Source organism: Oncorhynchus keta, chromosome 10 (assembly GCF_023373465.1).
Source record: "Oncorhynchus keta strain PuntledgeMale-10-30-2019 chromosome 10, Oket_V2, whole genome shotgun sequence".
In the NCBI taxonomy this organism is placed as follows: Eukaryota; Metazoa; Chordata; class Actinopteri; order Salmoniformes; family Salmonidae; genus Oncorhynchus; species Oncorhynchus keta.
In genome coordinates, this window is record NC_068430.1 from 61,043,797 (window position 1) to 61,070,134 (window position 26,338).

General features: G+C 43.0%; 1 protein-coding gene across 1 annotated transcript; it reads left to right on the forward strand.

The window, feature by feature from the left end:
• Positions 1 to 311: 311 nt before the first annotated feature.
• Positions 312 to 14,980, forward strand: LOC118389125 (procathepsin L-like). The gene is made up of 8 exons (XM_035778906.2): positions 312 to 404; positions 1,422 to 1,548; positions 3,252 to 3,374; positions 11,864 to 12,022; positions 12,544 to 12,765; positions 13,402 to 13,567; positions 14,208 to 14,307; positions 14,654 to 14,980. The coding sequence occupies exons 2-8, from the start codon at positions 1,423 to 1,425 to the stop codon at positions 14,748 to 14,750; spliced, it is 993 nt and encodes a 330-aa protein (XP_035634799.1). The 5' UTR covers positions 312 to 404; position 1,422; the 3' UTR covers positions 14,751 to 14,980.
• Positions 14,981 to 26,338: the final 11,358 nt, after the last annotated feature.

The window sequence follows — 26,338 nt, forward strand, 5'->3', positions numbered from 1 at the left end:
GTATTATTACAAAGGAGCAGGCAGAAGGCAGGTCGAGGGCAGGCAGAGGTTCGTAAACCAGGTCAGAGTCAGGCAGGTACAGGACGGCAGGCAGGCTCAGGGTCAGGACAGGCAGAACGGTCAGAACCGGGTCGACTAGAAAACAAAAACTTGTACTGTACACAAATGTACTGTGTGCATATTTCTTAAGAATTAGTGATCATGAAACTCTCATGAAGAGGAACTTGTTCTTTCATAACAGATGTTTCAATACAGGAACTTGGTTAACTATGAACCGTATGTAACGCCCGCCTACGTCAGCAATATCAATAGGCTTATTAGAGTAAAGAGGAAGCTTAAAAACTATAAACCGTTACATTGCTTTCATTTTCCCCTCACATCGAGGCAGGAGCATTCAAACCCAGGTAACGACTTTGTCTTTTTTCAGCTCTAGATTACTCTGCTATCTTCACAAGGTACTTATTAGAGTTTTTGTTTTTTACTCAGGCAAATAGCAAACAATATAGCTCATATTTGCTCATTTTTATCAAGGGTGTCAATAATTCGGTGCCTAATTAAAGCACATGCCTATATCAATATAACACATATTAATATAACAAATATTCAATGTCAAATATTACGAGCTAGACCATAGAAACCTTTATAGAGATGATGATTTAAACTAAATTCAGGCTTGGTTCCCTAAATTGAGTACAGGCTACTCCAAGTCAAACATCTCAAATTCAGAAGTGCATTCAAATCAAATCAAATTTGATTTGTCACATTCGCCGAAAACAACAGGTGTAGGTAGACCTTACAGTGAAATGCTTACTTACAAGCCCTTAACGAACAATGCAGTTTTAAGAAAATACAACAAAAAAAGTAGAGATTGAATAACAAATAATTAAAGAGCAGCAGTAAATAACAATTGCGGGGCTATATAGAGGGGGTACCGGTACAGAGTCGGTACAGAGAGCAGCAGTAAATAACAATTGCGCAGCTATATTGCGGGGGCACCGGTTAGTCGAGGTAATTGAGGTAATATGTACATGTAGGCAGAGATATTCACCACTTTTGGTGTGATGATTCTTAAATCTATTCCTTTGCCTATTATAGATTTTTGTATAATATATGATATACCTACCTCCCAAAGTAACATTTTCTTTAAAATTGTATGCCAAATCTGCTCTGTAGAAATATTACCTTTTGAATGATTTTTCAAAATAAAATCAATATGCTCATGAACAAAATGGCTTTGTGATTTGTGCAAATGTACTGTATGCATATTTCATGAGAATTAGTGATCATGAAATTCCGCTACATTACTTTCATATTCCCCATATATTTGTTTTACTTACTTAAAAAACTATTCACGTTTACAAATGATAGAGAAATGTAAGTGTAAATGCTAACTGTGTTTGTGTGTGTGTTTGTGTGTGCAGGATGCAGATGAAACTCATACTAATGGCACTGTGTGCAGTGGTGTCCTCTTTCAAACAACCACTGAGCACTGAGCTGGATGGCATCTGGGAGGAGTGGAAAACCCAACACGGCAAACAGTATTCCAAGGTTACTTGACGCCAGTCATACTGTATGAGTTAATCCTAACTTTCACTTAAATATGCATTACCCAGAGATTGCACTGCAATTTCCTGGTTGCTAAAATTGTAATAGTTTGCCTAAATTCTGTTTAAAATCCAAACAAATCAAATCAAATTGTATTGGTCACATACACATGGTAACCAGATGTTAATGCAAGTGTAGCGAAATGCTTGTGCTTCTAGTTCTGACAGTGCAGTAATATTTAACAAGTAATCTAACAATTCCACAACAACTACCTAATACACACATCTAAATGGATGGAATAAGATTATGTACACATAAATATATTGTTGAATTATGACCGAGAGGCATAGGCAAGATGCAATAGATGGTATAAAATACAGTATATACATATGAGATGAGTAATGTAAGATATGTAAACATTATTTAAAGTGACTGGGGATCCATTTATTAAAGTGGCCAATGATTCCGAGCCTGTATGTAGGCAGCAACCGCTCTGTGTTAGTGATGACCTTGAGATAGAAGCTGTTTTTCAGTCTCTCGGACCCAGCTTTGATGCACCTGTACTGACATCGCCTTCTGGATGGTAGCAGGGTGCACAGGCATTGGCTCGGGTGGTTGTTGTCCTTGATGATCTTTTTGGCCTTCCTGTGACATCGGGTGCTGTACGTGTCCTGGAGGGCAGGTAGTTTGTGTGACAAAACAAGCAAGTATAGTGTAGATGATCATTGTACCATCTAAACCTCTGTGAAATATAACCAAAAATATTGTATTTTCAGCTGTTTGAAGCTGGTGTACAAAACCAAAAGTAAAATATGCAAAAATTATATTTAAGATAGTGAAGCATAGAAATAGCACACATAGAACAGATCTACAGCTTCTTAGACTTTCAATGAGAATAACAGATCTATAACTCCATGTGAATTTGGTTGGATCACCCAAAAAGTTCCATATTGCAGCTTTCAGTCAAATTTTGTGTCCATCTAGGACATAATCTTCTGAGAACCATATGTTTCTTAGAGCTTGGTGAGAGCATGGCTGTCTATGGTAATTTTGCATAAAACCTTCCCACAACGTTCTGGGAATGGAGCAGGATATTTGCTTGGCTTTGAAACATTCTCAGCACATTTAACCTGTTGAATCTAGGGGGCAGTATTGTCATTTTTGGAAAAATAACGTACCCAAAGTAAACAGGCTATTTTGTCAGGACAAGATGCTAGAATATGCATATAATTGACAAGAATTGTCTTAATATTTCCTTACTTTAACAGAACATTTCCTATAAGCTCTCAATGATCATACCCCCCCGCCTAAAATGACACCCAAATATAACTGTCTGTAGCTTAGGACCTGAAGCAGAGACAGCTGGGGTTCAAACTGTAGAACCTAGTTCCAACATTTGAATATAAAAATAGATGTTTTCAAACAAAACTATGCTATCTTTTATCTAATGTTCACTTCTGTTCTCAAAATCTTAAAAAAACATTCAGTTTTACCAGTCAGGAAATGCATGCCTTCATTCCCAGAACCAATGGGAAACCAAAAATGTACGTTCCCACAACTTCCAAGGAACCAAGTGTGCTCGCTGGGTGAAAATATCACTTAAGTGGAAGTCTAGCATGTGCATATCACCCTTGTGTTACGATTTGCCCCATAGAGATTAATCATGATGTCAATAACTTGTGGGGCCTTTGGCGTGTCATTCTCAGGTGGATGAGGGCTTCAGAAGGATGATCTGGGAGACAAACCAACGCCTCATCCGTCAGCACAACCTGGAGGCAGAAATAGGAAAGCACACCTTCACCCTGGGAATTAACCAGTTTGGAGACATGGTAAGACAACCGACAATTGTAATTGGATCAGCAATTGGATCAGCATGAAACATGCATTTAAGAAATATAAATAGGAAAGAGAGCAGCTTTTACAGATTGTTTTACGTCCCAGATAAAGGGGAAGTTCAGTATTTTACAACTTAATATTAAAGAAAACGACTTATCTGCTTGAAAAAGGCCCATGTGGCATAGATAGTACTTATAAACAAAAAAGCTAGTGCCAAAATTGATTAAAATGTGTAAGTAGGATTATTTTAGCCTTAAAGTCCGAATTTTCCAAAACTGAGTTGTGTGAGATTTAACTTAACTTGAAATGTTATCACTTCAGAGGTAAATAGTAGGCCTACCTGTTTCTCCCATTGAAGACATTAGATGTGAGTTTGCTTCAGCAAGGCTAGGTAATGTTGTGGGAAATACTGTATGCTGTATTGTAGACAGTGCAGATTTTAGAATGTAATTTTGGTGGTGCAAACTCGCCCCAAAAAATGTTTATGCATGCCAGCAAAGCCACTGCACAACACTCATCAATACATTAATTGGACTATAATGGTGGCAAATGGTTAGGGCCTACATAAAGGTGTCCCAACACCTTACTACTGTTACATCTGGCTGAAATGGAGTCTTGTCTGTCAACGAAACACTTAATTCAGCCTCATTTACTGCCTTTTAAAATAACATAGCTGATATGGCTGGCTTGCATAAACGAATGTGGTTTCTACTGACAATTGAGATGTACAAACAAAGACATTACTGAGAGAGCTAGGATAGATGTATTCTCCCTGTACACCAAGTCAGAACCGTAGACGATGAAAGGTGATGAAAGGTCTTACAATATTCGATGATGACATTTCTCTAAAACAGGCTTTAAGCTACATGTGCACCACCAAGTCAGAAAAGAAGGCTAAATTATGAGGGGAAAGGGGACCAAATTATTAGGGTGATGCACATGGGCCTCGAAAACAGCTTACTACACAACATACACATAGTATTACTTTCGTAGCTACAGTATACATATCTCCCTGGCATATTACATAATTTTTGCAGCAACATACAATACATTTTTGGACTCACCTTGTTGTGCTGTGCTCACATGAACAGGAAGGTCGTGTGGCAGTCCTTCGTGGGAAAATTTTGTCACTTTGTCATCAAAGTCTGTCATTCTCTGGATTTATGGTGCTTTCAAGACAACTGGGAACTCTGAAAAAAACAAGTTCGAATCATGACATTAGTGATCTTCAGTTCGGAGCTCTAGAAAGAGGCCTGAACCCCCAACTTGGAATACCAAGTTGGATGACCATTCAAAGTATATTTTCCCAGTCTGAGCTCGTTTTCTCAGAGTTCCCACTCACTGAAGTCTGAGATTTCCCAGTTCCGAGTTTCCAGTTGTTTTGAAATTGGCAGAAGTCATGCTTGGATTGACAACATGGCCAATGTTGAATATTTCTCTTTTTAAACTTGGAAAAGAGACCCTTTAACCAAGACTTGGACATCCACTCCACTGAATAGCAGACTTGCAGTTAGCCACTGATTCCTTCCAAACCACTCATTCTTGAATTTGAGATTTCCAAGTTGTTGTGAAATGTTTGTGTCCAATGGCCGATGAGCAACGATACATTTTATCTATAATTTCTCGTCATAATTTCTCTTCATAAGACACGTATTGAAAAGGTTTTGCCAGTAGATTGTCGACTTGATTCATGATCAAATCAAATTTATTTATAAAGCCCTTCTTACATCAGCTGATATCTCAATGTCCTGTACAAAAATCCAGCCTAAAATCCCAAAATGCAAGCAATGCAGATGTAGAAGCACAGTGGCTAGGAAAAACTCCTTAGAAAGGCCAGAAACTAGGAAGAAACCTAGAGAGGAACCAGGCTATGAGGGGTGGCCAATCCTCTTCTGGCTGTGCCGGGTGGAGATTACAACAGAACATGGCCAAGATGTTCAAATGTTCATAGAGGACCAGCAAGGTCAAATAATAATAATCAGATGGACTGGGGACAGCAAGGAGTCATCAGGTCAGGTAGTCCTGAGGCATTGTCCTAGGGCTCAGGTTCTCTGAGAGAGAGAGAAAGAAAGAATTAGAGAGAGCATGCTTAAATTCACACAGGACACTGGATAACAGGGGAAATTCTCCAGATATAACAGTTTGACCCTAGTCCCTGACACATAAACTACTGCAGCATAACTACTGGAGGCTGATACAGGAGGGGTCGGGAGACACTGTGGCCCCGTCCGACGATACACCCGGACAGGGCCAAACAGGCCCTGCGGATGCACCCAAGAGGCTTGAATTTTTGAGCCCTCCCTGTAGATTTTGCGGTGACGCAGAGTCCCCATGAGTGTCAGAACACTGAGCAAATCACAGCGCAACTAGAGAACATTACCAACTGCTATGCTCGTAATTTTCGCAGCCTGCCCCACCTCTACAGAAAGCCCAGAGCTAGGCTGAAACACCTGAATTTTGGAGCTGCCTTACTATAGAAAGCATAAAAGAGACCATCTTTATTTACCTCAGTAATATATATATATTTTTAATTGTTTGCATAACATGCAAAACAGGCACAAAAATAAATAAATAATAATATATATCCCCAGTGCATTCAAAAAGTATTCAGACCAGAAAAGTATTTTTCCATATTTTGTTACGTTACAGCCTTGTTCTAAAACTGATTACATCATTTTTTTCCCCTTCATCAATCTGCCCACAATACCCTATAATTTCAAAGCAAAAACTGTTTTTCAGAAATGTTTTCTAATTTATTAAAAATTAAATATTTAATTTGCCTAAGTATTCAGACGCTTTACTTTGTAGAAGCACCTTTGGCAGCGATTACAGCCTCAAGTAGCAAGATGGCGCCAGATGGGAGGGCTGTCGTCTTATCGGCTCTTAACCAACCATGAATGTCCTTGAGTGGCCCAGCCAGAGCCCATACTTGATCCTGATATAGCACATCTGGAGAGACCTGAAAATAGCTGTGCAGCAACGCTCCGCATCCATCTGACAGAGCTTGAGAGGATATGCAGAGAAGAATGGGAGAAACTCCCATACATGTGTGCCAAGCTTTTAGCGTCGTACCCAAGAAGACTTGAGGCTGTAATCGCTGCCAAAGGTGTGTAACGGCTTTCTTCTGTGGACGAAAGATCGGACCAAAGCGCAACGTGGTTAGAGTTCAACATGTTTAATAAAGACCATAAACGTGAACACTACAAAATACCAAAACAACAAATGTGAAAAACCGAAACAGTCCTATCTGGTGCATAGACACAAAGACAGAAGACAACCACCCACAAAGTACCCACAGAATATGGCTGCCTAAATATGGTTCCCAATCAGAGACAACGATAGACAGCTGCCTCTAATTGAGAACCAATCTAGGCCACCATAGACATACAAACTACCTAAAATGGACAACAGCCCCATAAACATACAAAACCCCTAGACAATAAAACAAATACATCACCCATGTCACACCCTGACCTAACCAAAGTAACAAGGAAAACAAAGAACACTAAGGCCCCCCCCCAAAGGTGCGGACTGGCCGCACACCTAAACCCATAGGGGAGGGTCTGGGTGGGCGTCTGTCCATGGTGGCGGCCCTGGCGCAGGACGTGGACCCCACTCCACCATAGTCTTTGTCCGATTTAGTCTCCTCCTAGGAATGGCGACCATCGCCGCTGACCTAGGATTAGCAACCCTACTAAAGGGCCCCACTGGACTAAACAAACTCCTCCGGACTGTGGGGCAGCTCCGGACTGAGGGGCAGCTCAGGACCGAGGGGCAGCTCAGGACCGAGGGGCAGCTCAAGACCGAGGGGCACCTCAAGACCGAGGGGCAGCTCAAGACCGAGGGGTAGCTCAGGATCGAGAGGTAGCTCAGGACCGAGAGGTAGCTCAGGCTGGTTGATGGCTCTGGCGGCTTCTGGCTGACTGACGGGTCTGGCGGCTCCTGGCTGACTGACGACTCTGGCGGATCCTGGCTGAATGGCGGCTCTGGCGGATCCTGGCTGAATGGCGGCTCTGGCGGATCCTGGCTGAATGGCGGCTCTGGCGGATCCTGGCAGACTGGCGGCTCTGGCGGATCCGGACAGGCGGTAGACTCTGGCGGATCCGGACAGGCGGGAGACTCTAGCAGCTCCGGACAGGCGGGAGACTCTAGCAGCTCCGGACAGGCGGGAGACTCTAGCAGCTCCGGACAGGCGGGAGACTCTAGCAGCTCCGGACAGGCGGGAGACTCTAGCAGCTCCGGACAGGCGGGAGACTCTAGCAGCTCCGGACAGGCGGGAGACTCTAGCAGCTCCGGACAGGCGGGAGACTCTAGCAGCTCCGGACGGGCGGGAGACTCTAGCAGCTCCGGACGGGCGGGAGACTCTAGCAGCTCCGGACGGGCGGGAGACTCTAGCAGCTCCGGACGGGCGGGAGACTCTAGCAGCTCCGGACGGGCGGGAGACTCTAGCAGCTCCGGACGGGCGGGAGACTCTAGCAGCTCCGGACGGGCGGGAGACTCTAGCAGCTCCGGACGGGCGGGAGACTCTAGCAGCTCCGGACGGGCGGGAGACTCTAGCAGCTCTGGACAGATGGGAGAATCTAGCAGCTCTGGAGAGACGGGAGAATCTGACGGCGCTGGAGAGGAGGAAGGCTCTAGCAGCGCTGGACAGGCGGGAGCACCTGTAGACAAAGGACGGAGAGACAGCCTGGTGCGGGGGGCTGCCACCGGATGGCTGGTGCGTGGAGGTGGCACTGGATAGACCGGACCGTGCAGGTGCACTGGAGTTCTTAAGCACCGAGCCTGCCCAACCATACCTGGCTCGATGCCCACTCTTGCCCGGCCGATAAGAGGAGCTGGAATGTACCGCACCGGGCTGTGCACCCGCACTGGAGACACTGTGCGCTCCACAGCATAACATAGTGCCTGCCCGGTCTCTCTCGCTCTCCGGTAAGCACAGGAAGTTGGCGCAGGTCTCCTACCTTGCTTCGCCACACTCCCTGTGTGCCACCCCAAATACATTTTTGGGGCTGCCTCTCAGGCTTCCAGCCACTCTGCCGTGCTAGCTCCTCATAATGCCACCTCTCTGCTTTCGCTGCCTCCAGCTCCGCTTTGGGGCGGCGATATTCCCCTGGCTGTGCCCAGGGTCCTCTCCCGTCGAGGATTTCCTCCCAAGTCCATTTCTCTAAATAGTGCTGCCTCTCCTGCTGCTGCTGCTTCTGCATTTTCCTGCTGCTGCCTGTTACCACGCCACTTGGTCCTTGATTGGTGGGTGGTTCTGTAACGGCTTTCTTCTGTGGACGAAGGCTCGGACCAAAGTGCAGTTTTAATAAAGACCATAACCGTGAACACTACAAAATACCAAAACAACAAATGTGCAAAACCGAAACAGTCCTATCTGGTGCATAGACACAAAGACAGAAGACAACCACCCACAAAGTACCCACAGAATATGGCTGCCTAAATATGGTTCCCAATCAGAGACAATGATAGACAGCTGCCTCTAATTGAGAACCAATCTAGGCAACCATAGACATACAAACTACCTAGAAAGGAAACAGCCCCATAAACATACAAAACCCCTAGACAAGAAAACACATACATCACCCATGTCACACCCTGACCTAACCAAAATAACAAGGAAAATAAAGAACATTAAGGTCAGGGTGTGACAAGGTGCTTCAAGAAAGTACTGAGTAAAGGGTCTGAATACTGATGTAAAAAAAAATTGTTACATTTCTTTATGTTTAATGCATTTGCAAAAATGTCTGAAAAACAGTTTTTGCTTCGTCATTGTGGGCTATTGGCTTTCTAATCAACCTGGCCAGGGTATCCTGGAAGGACATTGACCTCATCCCGTCAGTTGAGGATGCCTGGTCATTCTTTAAAAGTAACTTCCTCACCATTTTAGATAAGCATGCTCCGTTCAAAAAATGCAGAACCAAGAATAGATACAGCCCTTGGTTCACTCCAGACCTGACTGCCCTCGACCAGCACAAAAACATCCTGTGGCGGACTGCAATAGCATTGAATAGTCCCTGTGATATGCAACTGTTCAGGGAAGTCAGGAACCAATACACGCAGTCAGTCAGGAAAGCGAAGGCCAGCTTCTTCAGGCAGAAGTTTGCATCCTGTAGTTCCAACTCCAAAAAGTTATGTGACACTGTGAAGTCCATGGAGAACAAGAGCACCTCCTCCCACTGCCCACTGCACTGAGGCTAGGTAACACGGTCTCCACCGATAAATCCATGATTATCGAAAACGTCAATAAGCATTTCTCAACGGCTGGCCATGCCTTCCGCCTGGCTACTCCAACCTCGGCCAACAGCTCCGGCCCCCCCGCAGCTCCTCGCCCAAGCCTCTCCAGGTTCTCCTTTACCCAAATCCAGATAGCAGATGTTCTGAAAGAGCTGCAAAACCTGGACCCGTACAAATCAGCTGGGCTTGACAATCTGGACCCTCTATTTCTGAAACTATCCGCCGCCATTGTCGCAACCCCTATTACCAGCCTGTTCAAACTCTCTTTCATATCGTCTGAGATCCCCAAGGATTGGAAAGCTGCCGCAGTCATCCCCCTCTTCAAAGGGGAGACACCCTGGACCCAAACTGTTATAGACCTATATCCATCCTACCCTGCCTATCTAAGGTCTTCGAAAGCCAAGTCAACAAACAGGTCACTGACCATCTCGAATCCCACCGTACCTTCTCCGCTGTGCAATCTGGTTTCCGAGCCGGTCACGGGTGCACCTCAGCCACACTCAAGGTACTAAACGATATCATAACCGCCATCGATAAAAGACAGTACTGTGCAGCCGTCTTCATCGACCTTGCCAAGGCTTTCGACTCTGTCAATCACCATATTCTTATCGGCAGACTCAGTAGCCTCGGTTTTTCGGATGACTGCCTTGCCTGGTTCACCAATTACTTTGCAGACCGAGTTCCGTGTGTCAAATCGGAGGGCATGCTGTCCGGTCCTCTGGCAGTCTCTATGGGGGTGCCACAGGGTTCAATTCTCGGGCCGACTCTTTTCTCTGTATATATCAATGATGTTGGTCTTGCTGCTGGCGATTCCCTGATCCACCTCTACGCAGACGACACCATTCTATATACTTTCGGCCCGTCATTGGACACTGTGCTATCTAACCTCCAAACGAGCTTCAATGCCATACAGCACTCCTTCCGTGGCCTCCAACTGCTCTTAAACGCTAGTAAAACCAAATGCATGCTTTTCAACCGATCGCTGCCTGCACCCGCATGCCCGACTAGCATCACCACACTGGATGGTTCCGACCTTGAATATGTGGACATCTATAAGTACCTAGGTGTCTGGCTAGACTGCAAACTCTCCTTCCAGACTCATATCAAACATCTCCAATCGAAAATCAAATCAAGAGTCGGCTTTCTATTCCGCAACAAAGCCTCCTTCACTCACGCTGCCAAGCTTACCCTAGTAAAACTGACTATCCTACCGATGCTCGACTTCGGCGATGTCATCTACAAAATGGCTTCCAACACTCTACTCAGCAAACTGGATGCAGTCTATCACAGTGCCATCCGTTTTGTCACTAAAGCACCTTATACCACCCACCACTGCGACTTGTTTGCTCTAGTCGGCTGGCTCTCGCTACATATTCGTCGCCAGACCCACTGGCTCCAGGTCATCTACAAGTCCATGCTAGGTAAAGCTCCGCCTTATCTCAGTTCACTGGTCACGATGGCAACACCCATCCGTAGCACGCGATCCAGCAGGTGTATCTCACTGATCATCCCTAAAGCCAACACCTCATTCGGCCGCCTTTCGTTCCAGTACTCTGCTGCCTGTGACTGGAACGAACTGCAAAAATCGCTGAAGTTGGAGACTTTTATCTCCCTCACCAACTTCAAACATCAGCTATCTGAGCAGCTAACTGATCGCTGCAGCTGTACATAGTCTATTGGTAAATAGCCCACCCATTTTCACCTACCTCATTCCCATACTGTTTTTATACTGTTTTTATTTATTACTTTTCTGCTCTTTTGCACACCAATATCTCTACCTGTATATGACCATCTGATCATTTATCACTCCAGTGTTAATCTGCAAAATTGTAATTATTCGCCTACCTCCTCATGCCTTTTGCACACATTGTATATAGACTGCCCCTTTTTTTCTACTGTGTTATTGACTTGTTAATTGTTTACTCCATGTGTAACTCTGTGTTGTCTGTTCACACTGCTATGCTTTATCTTGGCCAGGTCGCAGTTGCAAATGAGAACCTGTTCTCAACTAGCCTACCTGGTTAAATAAAAGTTCAATAAAAAAATTTTTTTTAAATTGTGTGTAGATTGATGAGGTAAAATATATTTTTTTAAACCCTGCCCCCATTTGTCCAGACCACAGAGATACAGTACAATGCAGACGTATCTACACATTAATTGTTTTTACAATATTTAATCAGTTTCTAGAATTATTGTTTTCTTGACTAAGATGGTGATTCATTCTAGTGTTAATTATGTGTTCCAGACTAATGAAGAGTACAACGCCTTGTTGACTGCTAATGATGCTGAAGAGGTGAAAAGCCTGGATGGGATCCCCCTCTCTAAGTGGAACTGCAGTCTCTCAGCAGCTCCTGAGACATGGGACTGGCGTCAATATGGATATGTGACTCCAGTGAAGAACCAGGTTGAAGAGCAGCCTCTTTCATTTGTTCTCTCTCACTTTTGGGCGAATCCTAACTTCCACTTAAGTCTAAATTTCCTTTAGTCTCCCATTGACATCATGCATGACTAAGTAAACATTTGGCTTAACTGGAAGTTAGAATTCTCCCCTTCATCTTTCTGGTATTGTACAGATTGACACTGATATAGAAAGGATTAAAGGAGTGGGTAGTCTCGGTGCCACTTATTAGACATGACATGAAAAGTCACTTTCTCTGCATTTAGAAAAGTGACTAAACTGCACCTATGTTTCTTAGATAATGTTGAGGTCGTCGCCTGATATGATGAGAAGCGACAGGGGTTTTTCCTGAACACTTTACCAGGAAAAGCATGCTGCCATACCTCTAGGGGATAAGTTCAAAGCACAATAGGGGAAATAAAATGGGTATTTTATCTAGCGGCATTGTGGAACTTGCTAGGCATTTACGTCTAGGCAATAACTTCAAAGCAAAACAGTTGATATGACAACTATTTTATTTGATCTAGGGGTCTTGTGGATCTTGCTATGCATTTGCTGCAGTCGGAGCCCTGGAGGGCCAGTTGTTCAAGCAGACAGGCACACTGTTGCCTCTGAGTGAGCAGAACCTGGTGGACTGCAGTGGAGACTATCACAATAATGGCTGTGACGGTGGCTTGGCCATGAGGTGTTTTAGTTACGTCTCAGATCATGGGATTATGTCAGAGAGGAAATATCCTTACACTGCAGAGGTACAATACAATATGTTACCATTTGGGTTGCAAAATTCTGGTAACTTTCCCCCAAATTCTCAGGTTTTCCAGAAATCCCAGTTGGAAGGTTCTTGGAATCAGGAGGGTGTCATGCCCTGACCTTAGTTATCTTTGTTTTCTTTATTATTTGGTTAGGTCAGGGTGTGACAAGGGTGGTTTGTGTAGTTTTTGTATTGTCTAGGGTTTTTTGTATGTTTATGGGTTGCCTAGTCTAGGTGTTTATATGTCTATGGTTGCCTGGATTGGTTCTCAATCAGAGGCAGCTGTTTATCATTGTCTCTGATTGGGGACCATGTTTAGGTAGCCATATTCATTGGGTATTTGGTGGGTTATTGTCTATGTGTAGTTGCCTGTTTCAGCACTCTTGTTATATAGCGTCACGTTTGTTTTGTTTAGTTCTGTTCAGTGTTCTCTCTTCATTATAGAGTTATGTTCGCTTATCACGCTGTGCCTTGGTCTCCTCTTTATGACGACCGTGACAGATGGAATAACCATAAAACCAGGAATCCTCCAACTGATATTTCTGTAAAAAGTGGGAATTTTGGAAAGAACATAGAATAGATGAGTGAAAAGCTCACTGTAAAGCTTGAGATTGTCATGATAAACTGTTTTCAGGTGGGCCCTTGTGAATACCAGAATGCAACAAAGGAAGCCTGGTGCAAGAGCTTCAACAGAGTTCCTTCTCTGGATGAAAAAGTGTTTCGAGACACTTTGTATGAGGTTGGCCCTATCGCTGTGTCTGTGAACGCCGCACATCCCTCCTTCAAGTTCTACAAAGACGGTGAGCTCGGTGTCACACCTATCACTAGATGTGAACAAGTATACATATACATCCATGTCAAGAGTACGCTCTCCAAGAAGAGGTAATAGATGATCTCTTCTGAGATTGTAGTAGTTCGACTTCACTGCGTGGACTCTTCAGCAAACGTATTACGACAATTTTAGGTGGGAACCATTAAGCAACACATAGGTAAGAAGAGAAAATAGCCCTAATCTTATCAATACCAGTGAATGGTCATTGTGACAGAACTAATACTTTACACATAGAGACACATTGAAAAATGAGTTTGGAAACACTTTACTTGAAGAATCCAGGCATAACTTGTTATAACCATGTATGAGTCTTTATAACATTTATATTATATTGATATATAATATATTTATATTATATCATTATATGTTATATATATATACATTTTGAGCTGGTTATTTAGCCCGTATCAATATGAAATTATTATAATGTAAAGGGGTCATCATCATCATGACAATTCACACACAATGCATTATAACTGCATAATGCATTATAACTGCATAATGCATTATACCTGGATGCTTTAAGTAAAGTGTTACCATTACCCCTATTAAATAGTAAATTAATACATATGAATTGCACATGAACTCTTGTAGTGTTTCTTCTTTAGGAGTCCTCTACGAGCCAGACTGTTCAACAAGAACTAACCATGCTGTACTGGCTGTCGGGTATGGAAGTTCTTACCGGGACTACTGGATTGTGAAAAACAGGTCAGTGTTTACTTTCAAAGTATAAAGCCACCCAGCAACTCAATATTAATGACATAAGGCAACATTTTTGATGCAGAATACACAGTCGAACTCATCATAATCTGCCAGTGTGTTTTTAATTTGACACTTCAACCATTTTTGTTGTAAAAAGCCCACCGTTTACGCATTACTCATCCAGGAAAATAATCCTATTATATTTGTTATTTTTTTAAGAAGTTCCAAATTCAATCATACTACCAGGTTGCAATGGATTTTAGTTCTATTCACACGTCATGTAAATATCTAATGTAAATGTACACACACTCTCGGTACTAAGTATTCTTTAATTTCTCCATTGGTTTTGCAGCTGGGGTACTGGTTGGGGAAGAGACGGGTACATTCTCATGGCCAGAGGATACAACCAGTGTGGTATTGCCAGACGCCCAGTCTACCCTATTATGTGATTTGTGCATGTTGACACACTTGGAATCCTAGCTAGAGATACAGTGCATTCAGAAGAAATTCAGACCCCTTGACTTTTTCAACGTTTTGTTACGTTACAGACTTATTCTAAAATGTATTACATTTTTGTGTTCTCACCAATCTACACACAATACCCGGAAATTACAAAGTATAAACATGTTTTAATTTTTTTTTGAAAATGTATTATCAATAAAAAACAGAAGTATTCAGACCCTTTTCTATAAGACTCAAAAATGATCTCAGGTGCATCCTGTTTCCATTAATCATTCGTGAGATGTTTCTACACCTGGATTGGAGTACATCTGTGGTCAATTCAATTGATTGGACAGGCACATACCTGTCTAAGATCCCACAGTTTACAGTGCATGTCAGAGCAAAAACCAAGCCATGAGGTTGAAGGAATTGTCCGTAGAGCTCAGAGACAGGATTTTATTGAGGCACAGATCTGGGGAAGGGTATCAACATTTCTGTAGCTTTGAAGGTCACCAAGAACACAGTGGCCACCCATCATTCTTAAATGGACGGCGTTTGCAAATGTTTACCTTCCAACAGATCAACAACGCTAAGCAAACATCCAAGACAACGTAGGAGTGGCTTCGGAACAAGTCTCTGAATGTCCTTGTGTGGCCCAACCAGAGCCCGGACTTGAACCCGATATAACATCTCTGGAGAGGCCTGAAAATAGCTGTGCAGCGACGCTCCCGATCCAACATGACAGAGCTTGAGAGGATCTGCAGAGAAGAATGGGGGAAACCAAATACAGGTGTACCAAGCTTGTAGCGTCATACCCAAGAAGACTCAAAGCTTTTATTTTGATTAAGAGCACATTTATAATAAAATTAATTCACAGCCACGGTACCATAAATTGTGTTGTAAAATCCTTAGTTGCAATATCCATTTGTGGATGTATAAATTAATGATATATAACCATTGATTCTTGAATAATATAACTGATAAATGCCTCATGTCGTACCCCATCAGAACCCAAAATATATATTTTTTACTCCAATGTTTATAAACAATGAAAGTGTAACAAACACCATATAGCCTCAAAACATGGTTAAAACTATAATGTTGATGTCATTGTTGGTCAGTCCTTGCATCTATAGCGATGTTTATGAATTTGATGGTTACATTTCTCCAGGCCCATCACTCAGCGTTTAAGGTACAGCTGAAGTCGGAAGTTTATTCAAACAAATTTTTCAAACACTCCACAAACTTCTTAACAAACTATAGTTTTGGCAAGTCGGTTAGGACATCTCCTTTGTGCATGACACAATACATTTTCCAACAATTGTTTACAGACAGATTATTTCACTTATAATTCACTGTATCACAATTCCAGTGGGTCAGAAGTTTACATACACTAAGTTGACTGTGCCTTTAAACAGCTTTGAAAATTCCAGAATATGATCTCATGGCTTTAGAAGCTTCAGATAGGCTAATTGACATCATTTGAGTCAATTGGAGGTGTGCCCGTGGATGTATTTCAAGGCCTACCTTCAAACAGTGCCTCTTTGCTTGACATCATGGGAAAATCAAAAGAAATCAGCCAAGACCTCAGAAAAATAATTGTTGACCTCCACAAGTCTGGTTCATCCTTGGGAGCAATTTCCAAACGCCTGCATGTACCACGGTCATCTGTACAAACAATAGTACGCAAGTATAAACCCCATGGGACCACACAGCCATCATACCACTCAGGAAGGAGATGCTGTCTGTCTCCTAGACATGAACGTACTTTGGTGCGAAAAGTGCAAATCAATCCCAGAACAACAGCAAAGGACCTTGTGAAGATGCTGGAGGAAACAGGTACAAAAGTAACTATATCCACAGTAAAACAAGTCCTATATTGACATAACCTGAAAGGCCACTCAGCAAGGAAGAAGCCAATGCTCCAAAACCGCCATAAAAAAGCCAGCATGTTCGAGCAAGGAAGCCTTCAAAGCTGACTCAGTTACACCAGATCTGTCAGGAGGAATGGGCCAAAATTCACCCAACTTATTGTGGGAAGCTTGTGGAAGGCTACCCAAAATTCTTGACCCAAGTTAAACAATTTAAAGGCAATGCTACCAAATACTAATTGAGTGTATGTAAACTTATGACCCAATGGGAATGTGATGGAAGAAATAAAAGCTTAAATAAATCATTCTTTCTACCATTATTCTGACATTTCACATTCTTAAAATAAAGTGGTGATCCTAACTGACCTAAGACAGGGATTTTTTACTAGGATTAAATGTCAGGAATTGTGAAAAACTGAGTTTAACCCCTCTAGGGTACGTGGGACAGTAGCGTCCCACTGGTCAACAGCCAGTGAAACTGCATGGCGCCAAATTCAAAACAACAGATATCCCATAATTAAAATTCCTCAAACATAGGAATTTGGATAGGATTTACAACACTTGTTGTAAATCCAGCCAGTGTCCGATTTCAAAAAGGCTTCACGACGAAAGCAAACCAAACGATTATGTTAGGTCAGAGCCAAGTCACAGAAAAACACAGCCATTTTTCCAGCCAAGGAGAGGAGTAACAAAAAGCAGAAATATAGATAAAAGTAATCACTAACCTTTGATGATCTTCATCAGATGACACTGATAGGACTTCATGTTACACAATACATGTATATTTTATTCGGTAAAGTGCATATTTATATCCAAAAATCCGAGGTTACATTGGCACGTTATGTTCAGTAGTTCCAAAACATCCGGTGATTTTGCAGAGAGCCACATCAATTTACAGAAATACTCATAATAAACATTGATAAACATTGCAAGTGTTATTCACAGAATTAAAGAGATACTTCTCCTTAATGCAACTGCTGTGTCAGATTTCAAAAAAACTTTACGGAAAAGCAAACCATGCCATAATCTGTGTATCTCAGATGACAAATCAAGCCAAATTGATATCCGCCATGTTGGAGTCAACAGAAGTCAGAAATAGCATTATAAATATTCGCTTACCTTTGATGATCTTCATCTGAATGCACTCCCAGGAATCCCAGTTCCACAATAAATGTTTGTTTTTTCAGATAATGTCCATCATTTATGTCCAAATTCCTCGTTGTTAGAGCGTTCAGCCCAGTAATCCATCTTCATGAGGCGCGAACACTAGGTCTCAAAAAATCCAACAATTCCATTACATTTCAATGGAAATTACTATGCCCTAGCACACCAGGGGCCTAATTGATAAATGTTTGGGTACACACAAAATATACCCCAAAACATGCGTGCACCAGTTTTCACACAAAAGTTTGCATTTATAAAGACTGAACTTGATGTGAGAATGTGCTTATCCTCCTGCAAAATTTAGACCATGTGTGCTCACAGTTTCTAGTGGTTGAAAGCTTGCATTGCAAGAAGGCAAAAGTAGCCTAGTAGTACAAGTGTGGAATATAAGACACTTATTCAAAACAAAATAACAGGTAAGCCTAGTTAAATATAATAACAAGATGTAATCATCTAAAATAATTAGAAATAGATATATATTTCCATGATCATTTGCAGAATAAATTCCTCAACTTTTCGGACACCTCCACATTGTAGTAGCCTGAGGTCAAATACATCGTTGAGAAGAAGGCATTGCCACCCAGGGTCGACAGAGCATCAGCTTGGTGAGGTAGAGGGTGTTAATCCTTTACGGTGTGAACATTGAGCCATTGGATGTCTGTATACAGTCTCAAATCGCCAGAGCCTACTGTAAGGTAGCCTAAAAATGTTACTGAGTCTGATGCGATGGACATAACCAGTAGTTTTCCCGCAATCTAGTTTGTGCCGGGAGAAGATAGACCCGTAGCGGGCTATAAGCTGAACTAGCTTGGCCTTACACTGTTGTGACAACTGAGTGGACTCAATGTCAATGTCACCTAGCCCTAACTCGTGCAACACCTCACTTGTCACTCTGTGTGGATTGACGTCACTGTCAAGCTATCTGTACTACCATTGTCGAAGTCTGGATTGTCAGCTATTTTGTGTATCTGCCACACCAGAGGGACTGGTGGGACAGTGGGCCCATCTATATAGTCAGTGTCAAAGTCCTCTAATGCCATGCAAGGAAAAACGTCCACTATCTTGGCATTGCGTCTCACTGTTACTGGCTTAGGTGAGAGATTGGTAACCTTGACAGGGACCCAATGTTCTCCTCACTAGAATGTTTTTCGGTCTTGAGCGTGCCCTCGTAGGCTCAATAATGACAGCACTGCCCGCGGATACATTTTGAGGCGTACACAGCCGGCCCCAGACTAAATGCTCCTACATAGGCTCCAATGTGACCGCCCTTTTATTTTAAATGTTTTTATTTTACCTTTATTTAACCAGGCAAGTCAGTTAAGAACATATTCTTATTTTCAATGACGGCCTGGGAACAGTGGGTTAACTGCCTGTTCAGGGGCAGAACGACAGATTTGTACCTTGTCAGCTCGGGGGTTTGAACTCGCAACCTTCCGGTTACTAGTCCAACGCTCTAACCACTAGGCTACGCTGCCGCCCTGCTTCAGCCTTACCGCGCCCACTCTTTCTGGCACTTTGGTTCCTTTCCATATCTCTACATTACCCAGCAGACAGAACAGTTTGTCATCTCCATTGTGTTCAGACGATGATATCTTCTCCCAGAAGTCACCGGTCGTCTTCAGCTCCCTGATGAGGTGTTTTACCATGTTGTTGCCTAGGATGAGCTCATCACTTTGGCCATCCACTATTAGAACAGGGACAGAGATGCTGCTGCCATACAGTGACAGATTCAATTTGCACACACCTACTGGCTTGGTCTTCAACCCCCATGCAGCCAACCAACACCACTTCGGTTGGACTGAGAGAGCCACCCTTGAGCACACCTAATTTCTCAAGGCGTGGCACCATCGTTGAGCTCAATGTGCATGCCATAGAACGACTGTCAATTATAGCGCTCACCTCTACAACATCCCCCAGTAACACACTAGTATAGAAACGTTTATCGTTGTGGAGCACTGTGTATTTTGAATAATTACTTTTTAAATTGGCTTAATTTCATCTCAAACACTTTAATATATTGACTCTAAATCTACATCAGTATCTGATTAGGGCACCTCACAAGGCCCAGTACTCCCCCCCACCCCACACCGTGCGGGCCAGCTAGTTTTCCTGCCGCTGAGCCGTGTTGCCGTTTGATGGAGCTGTTTGATGGAGCGATGGGTGTTACCGATGAAGCACAAGGACATTCTTGACGTGTGTGCCCAGCTCCATAACAGAGGAAGCAGAGGTGGTGTGAATAACAATAATCTATTGTGCTGTGATTTGCATCCCCACGCACTTGCATTTCAAAGACGGGTTCTCCCTTCTCCTGGGCCTCCTCTGGAAACGGTTATCATAGCCGCCTACAGGTTGCTGTTGCCTCTGCTCCAAGACCCGTTCAAGCATGGCAGTTACACGATCCAATGCCTCGTGGGCTGCGGCAAGGGGTCCGGGCATTTTTCAACAGCCGACACTGGCCTACTTACTTCCTGTGTCAGTGTGGTGACCAGTGGGGGCAGTCGCAAGGGACGTGGAGCCTTGCACTTCCTCTGCCTACATCTCTAGTCTGCCATGTACCTCCGCAGCCATCCACTCATGCTGTGGTTTGCATATGAATATCAATGACAGCTCTGGGTTTGGACAGTGCTTGATGAACATGACAGTCAGAACACGTGATGGATTGTCTAGCTCCTTGTTCTGCCTCTTCAAACTGTCCTCTGCCACCTCTATGGCCCTGTTCAGTCTAATCCAGTAGTCAAATGGAGTCGCCCCTTCCAATGACAACGTAGAATAAACATCAGCTAGGGGCATGTCAGAGTTGATTGTGTCACTAAAGTGATGCTTCACAATGTCAAAAACTGGTTTAGGGCCCTGGCTTAAGTCAACTGGGTTACTGCGTAGGCTTACTCTTAACACATCCCGCGCCCACCACATCAGCTTGTCCAAAACTTCATCTGACCTCTCCTGCCCACCATAGCCCTTCTTCTGCATGTACACTAACATTATCTCCTCCCACTCATGTACTGTGCATTTCTCTGAATCATCCCCCCTGAAACACACTGGTTCCCTGACATCATTTGTCACCACAACATTCAGACTAGAGCTGGCCCCAACCTTGGTACCACCAAAAAAGTCCCATCCCATCTCCCATAGCCTTCGATTCCAAACAAGAAGCAATATTTTCACCTATGGAGTGACCTATCTGTTTAACAATGCCCGCCAGGAAATCCATAGACACATCCCCAATCCTAGGACTAGGTGAAACAGGCTCGAACGCAACGTACAGCAAACATTTACACATTGTAAAATATCAAATACAGAATACAGTTTTCAGAATGTGACCTAACTAATGCGTCACATTTTCATATGGGGGAGAGTTGACATTCGTGATCTCTCCCGATCTGTAAGCGGGGCCAATAACAACACGCCTTATTGTCATCGAAATTGACCCAACCAATAAGAATGCTTGAACATTAAATACACATTTCTTTAGAGGCAAGTGGAAACTTAACCCACAATGTTACACATGCAACTTGTTATACATTTTTTGTACACTCCCTTTTGGGGTTTCCATATGGAAGTGCTGTAAATGTTTTATGAAGACTATATGTAAAGTGGAGCCCTTGGGTTGTGTCCCAAATGCCACCTATTCCCATTTTTAGTACACTACTGTCGACTAGGGCCCATACGGGGCCTAAACCTATTTGGAATGCAACCTTGTCCAACTCTACAGTTTGTAATCGGTACTCCTGGGAGATAACCGAGCTGAAGCTGTATTTACTCAGCATGTTTGTCAAAACTGGTGCCATTAAAACCACTTTGGTTCTTAATACGGGAGACGTGTGCAGAATTCTAACAGTATGATTGTTCCCGCCCACGATAGGCAGTGTGCAGCTGCCAACGTGACTGACAGATCGCTGTGTCGAAACACACAAGCGATCCTGCAAGCGATGACACAGGAGTTTGAATGCACACACACAAACACAAGAGAAGAATGGCACAGGAGGACGTGTGAGATATGAGATATATTGTTTCACACGTTGTCGAGCCTTTGAAGCTCTTGCTCCAGGCACTGTTGCATGCTGGGAGGATGGAGACATTCCTAAAAATCATCAGAGGGGGTCTCCCAGGGAGTCAGCGCTTGGTTGGTTGGTGTGTGTGTATGTGTGTGTGTGTGTGTTTTGAGGCGGTCCACCACCTTGCAATTTACAAAACCAACTATATGGTAATCATTTGCTTAGTTTTAAAAAGGAATGGAAATTGTAACATGCTTAGGGGAGAGAAACATGCAGAGGTATCTTTTCCTGCACAAGTTATATCAGGTTCTGTTGTGCAACAATTGACATTTACGAGGAAAACAGTGTTGTGGAGTAGGTAGAGAGGTTACCCCCCCCACAACTGACACATGATCAGATATTTTCTCAATCTTCTAATGGTTAGATCATGGGGGGGATAATCTAATATCCAAGATCTGTAGTTACACACAATGGGCTACTCTGCATAGCATAATTTCCAGATATTGAAAGATACTGCTGGTTCCTGGAACCAGTTAATGGTGGAGTCGCCAGAAATGTGGCACAACATGTGGAAGGAAATACTACTTTATATACAGCAGTATTGAACAATGATTGATAATGGCCTGCGACCTCTGGCTGACATTGAGCTTCCCTGGAGGTCCCTTAGTGCTATAGGGCTGGTGAGCTGAGTGAGTTTGCCAGCTGGCCCAAAGGGCTTAACTTCCTGTAGGGCATAGCTGACTGTCAGCAAGACAATGTATGAGAATCCTCCACAACAGTCTCCATATTAGGAACGTCTCAGTCTCAGCCTACATTCTTTCATTCTCAGCTGGAGTTGCATATGAATGACTCCTAATATTGACACTGTACTAGTTCATAGTTAATCCTGTTTTGGTCTGGGAATAGTCGTTTTATACCATGGGCAAAATACGAACAGACTTTTTTTACGGGGTCAAAGGGGTCAAGGTCAACATGCTCTTGATTTGGAATGGAATTCCTTTTTATGGTGTATTATAGCATGTGTTCAATTCCTTGACAGCAAGTATCTCTTTAAAAAGTATTGATGTTAGTATTGATGTCATCCATCTGACTAAACCTTCCATTACTCTGCCCCTATTGACAATACCGTGCATGACTAAAACAAACACCCATCCAAAGTTCTCCATCCTTCCTGGTCAAATGGGCGCTATTGGCTTCTGAAATGGTGGTGATTGCCATAATATCCTAAATATTCGAGATTGAATGTTTGATCAGTGCTGATACGATCATCACTGTAAAGTATTGAGGCAACGGCCACGACAGAACAAAATCAATGCACACATCCCATTAGCCACGCTCCAATGGAGATTGGCTGAGAGCATGTCCTGTCACATGGTTGGCCATTTTGTCACTGTGGCGGGTTGGTATAATCTCTGTGACCCCTTCACAATCCAATCAATGACTCAGCAGGCTCCTAAATGATGGTCTTTAGGGTTGAGGGAGTGGGAGGGAGAGGTTTGAAGATGGGCTTTAATTCAATATGCATTGCATAAGAGGGGTGGGTAGAAATGAGTAATTATTACATGCTGGGTTTCATGCTCAGGTTGAGCTGAGGAAAGAATTTAGTGGATTAGGAGAGAGTCTGGGAGGAAGGTAGGGGTGAGGGGAAGGTAGCGGATAATGCTCTGGACCTTGGTGACAGAATTGAACAGCCATTTAGTTTCATGCGTCCTGGCCAATCCTTGAAGTGCATTTATTTTATTAAAGCTCAGAATATTTGATACATTTTAAGACATCAGAACTTGATAGACCAAATTAAATGGCTCATTTTCTACAAATTAATAACATTAAAAGGAGCCCAACTATCTTTAACCATGTATTGTAACAAAATGACTGATTCATGTTGCAAATTCAAATAGTGAAACTTTAAATTATTATTATATATTATTATATTATTATTATAGATGGTTGTGTTGTATTTTTTGTCAGGATTTTCTAAAAACTCTAAGTCTAACCTCTCTAACATTTGTGTTCTTGCCCTGACATGATTTCGTCCTTTGTTGTCTGACCCAGTGGGGAGTAAGTTGCCCCTGGAAGCTGATCTAAGGTCAGTTTGGTTTATTTCCTGATAATGGTTAAGGTTAGGATTTGAGGAGGGTAAGCTGACTCTAGATCTGTGCCAAAAGGGAACTTCTACCTGGAGCCCCAGTAGTTAGGCTACTACCCCTGGCAGAAGTAAGTCAAGGCTGAAACTGAAGGGCATGTAGACTCTTAGCTATATTCTTAGAAAAGGGTGCTTACCTAGAACCTAAAAGGGTTCTTCGGATGTCCCCATAGCAGAACCCTGTGAAGAACCCTTTTTGGTTCCAGGTAGAACCCTTTTGGTGCAGGTATAACCCTTTTGGGTTCCATGTAGAACCCTTACCACAAAGGGTCCTGCCTGAAACCATAAAGGGTTCTCCTATGTGAACAGCCGAAGAACCCTTTTAGAACCCTTTTTTGTAAGAGTGTATAACAGCTTATAACTCTTATGACATGCTTATGACTGCGTTATCCCCGTCTCACCAAGAAGGTTCAGGTAATGTTTTCCCACAACAGCAGATGGATCTTAGTAGAATGAGGCTCTCTCACCTCTCATCTTCACAGTCTAAACACGAAGCCAATCCAAACACAATTAAAACCACGAAGTGTCAAGGGCCGTCCGCATCCATTAAAGTAACCTGTGCAGACTGCGAGGAAACGGACGGAAACGAAGGGTCCCATGCACCGTGCAAGGATTTTCAGATCAGGCAAAACTCACTGAAGCGTGAAGAAGAAGGATGTCATCTTTTGGAGCCGAGAGGCAATTACCCGCCTGGCTCCAGAACACCAGAACTGTCCTTCTTACCTGGTTGTGTGCTCAGAGTCTCATACTGTATATACACACACTTTTTCAGATGAGAGTCCAAAGCACTTCCTAAGCACTTCCTAAGATGGAGACCTGGTACGTACATAAAGCTTTTTGACAACCGGAAGGCCAAGGAGTCGATGGAGGTGGCCATTTTGGTTTGAAGATAAAAGATAAACAGACTTGTTAAAGTTATCAAAGTTGACTGAATTGTCCAGAGCGATGTCATACTTAGTGTAATTGAGTGTTGTGTCGACAGTCTTCCGACATTTGTGTAAATTGTTTGATATTTCATTGTCCCTGGATATGTGTTCCAGAAATGCCCGTCAAAACGATTATACTGTATTTGAAATCCTTGTACCTTGATTTGATTTATTCTGACAACTATTGTGTCTTATGGGAGTAGATAGTCTTTTGAATGGTAAAGCGACCGTAATTTTTATTTTTAATTATTGACTCCTTGTAAAAATAATTTGAGATCTGTGAAAAATTGGTAACGTAAACCTGGTTATGGCCTACAACAACTTTAAATAATGTCAGTAACACAATGAACTGGAACACACACAAACACACACACACACACACACACACACACACACACACACACACACACACACACACACACACACACACACACACACACACACACACACACACACACACACATATTTGACAAAAATCTAGAGGGAATGCACATTGGTCAAAGTATAGATACTGTAACATCAAACACTAATCGGTTTACCGCTAAAGACACCCGCATTTTATGGAGATTGAAATTGATTTCTTAGCCTGGATGCAAGGGACGAGGCAAAGAATATAACCGAATTGTTTTGTGTGAAAAAATGTCAGGTTTTACACACTTCTTTCGGTTTATTGCTGACTTACAGTTACGAGCTCAAAGACGGAAATAATAGAGGGGGTAGCGCCTTTTGGGCAAAGACTATGTGTGAGTTACTGGAACATTCATGGGTTTATAATGAGTTCTATTAGCTCTTTGACTTCTGCAGTGCTTTCAGCAGATGGGGGTTAGAGAGGGATTTCAAACATAACCTTCATCTTACATGCGTTTTAGAATGAAAAGACAGAAAGACCCATTCTGTTTTACTCTGTTCAGCTTGAAGGGCTGATCTAGGACTTCCATGCCCATGTAACCTTTTTTCATCGTGATCTAAAAGCCCTTAAATTAACATTCCTACAAAACTTGTATATAAAATGTGGGGGAGCAACATCAGACAAGGGTTTTGGGGGACCTCCCCCATTGCTACTCAAAACTCTTTTGCCAAATTGCCATTTCATACATTTCTACAGTATCTAATTGGGCAATACATTATGACATCACTAGACAAAAGTGTCGGGGGGAAACATTTAACATTGAAATGCATGTGTGCGCGTACCTAGCAGGGACTGGATTTAAATAATATTTGAAGTCATTTCAGATACTTTATTATCGCGTCTCAGGATATGAATCAGATGCAGACACAGGAGGCGGAGAGTTCAATTCTCAGAATATTTATTATCACAAAGGGGCAGGCAAAAGCCAGGTTGAGGGCAGGCAGAGGTTCGTAAACCAGGTCAGAGTCAGGCAGGTACAGGACGGCAGGCAGGTTCAGGGTTGCCAGAATGGTCAGAACCGGGTAGACTAGAAAACAAAAACTTGAGAACAGGCGAAATGGGAAACATGCTGGTAAGACCTGACAAAA

Excerpts from the sequence above, each read along its gene's own strand:
- LOC118389125 (XM_035778906.2), top strand. The coding sequence starts at position 1,423 with ATGCAGATGAAACTCATACTAATGGCACTGTGTGCAGTGGTGTCCTCT. Across the intron at positions 3,375-11,863 it reads TTAACCAGTTTGGAGACATG|ACTAATGAAGAGTACAACGC; the intron begins GTAAGACAACCG and ends TATGTGTTCCAG. Across the intron at positions 12,766-13,401 it reads AATATCCTTACACTGCAGAG|GTGGGCCCTTGTGAATACCA; the intron begins GTACAATACAAT and ends AACTGTTTTCAG.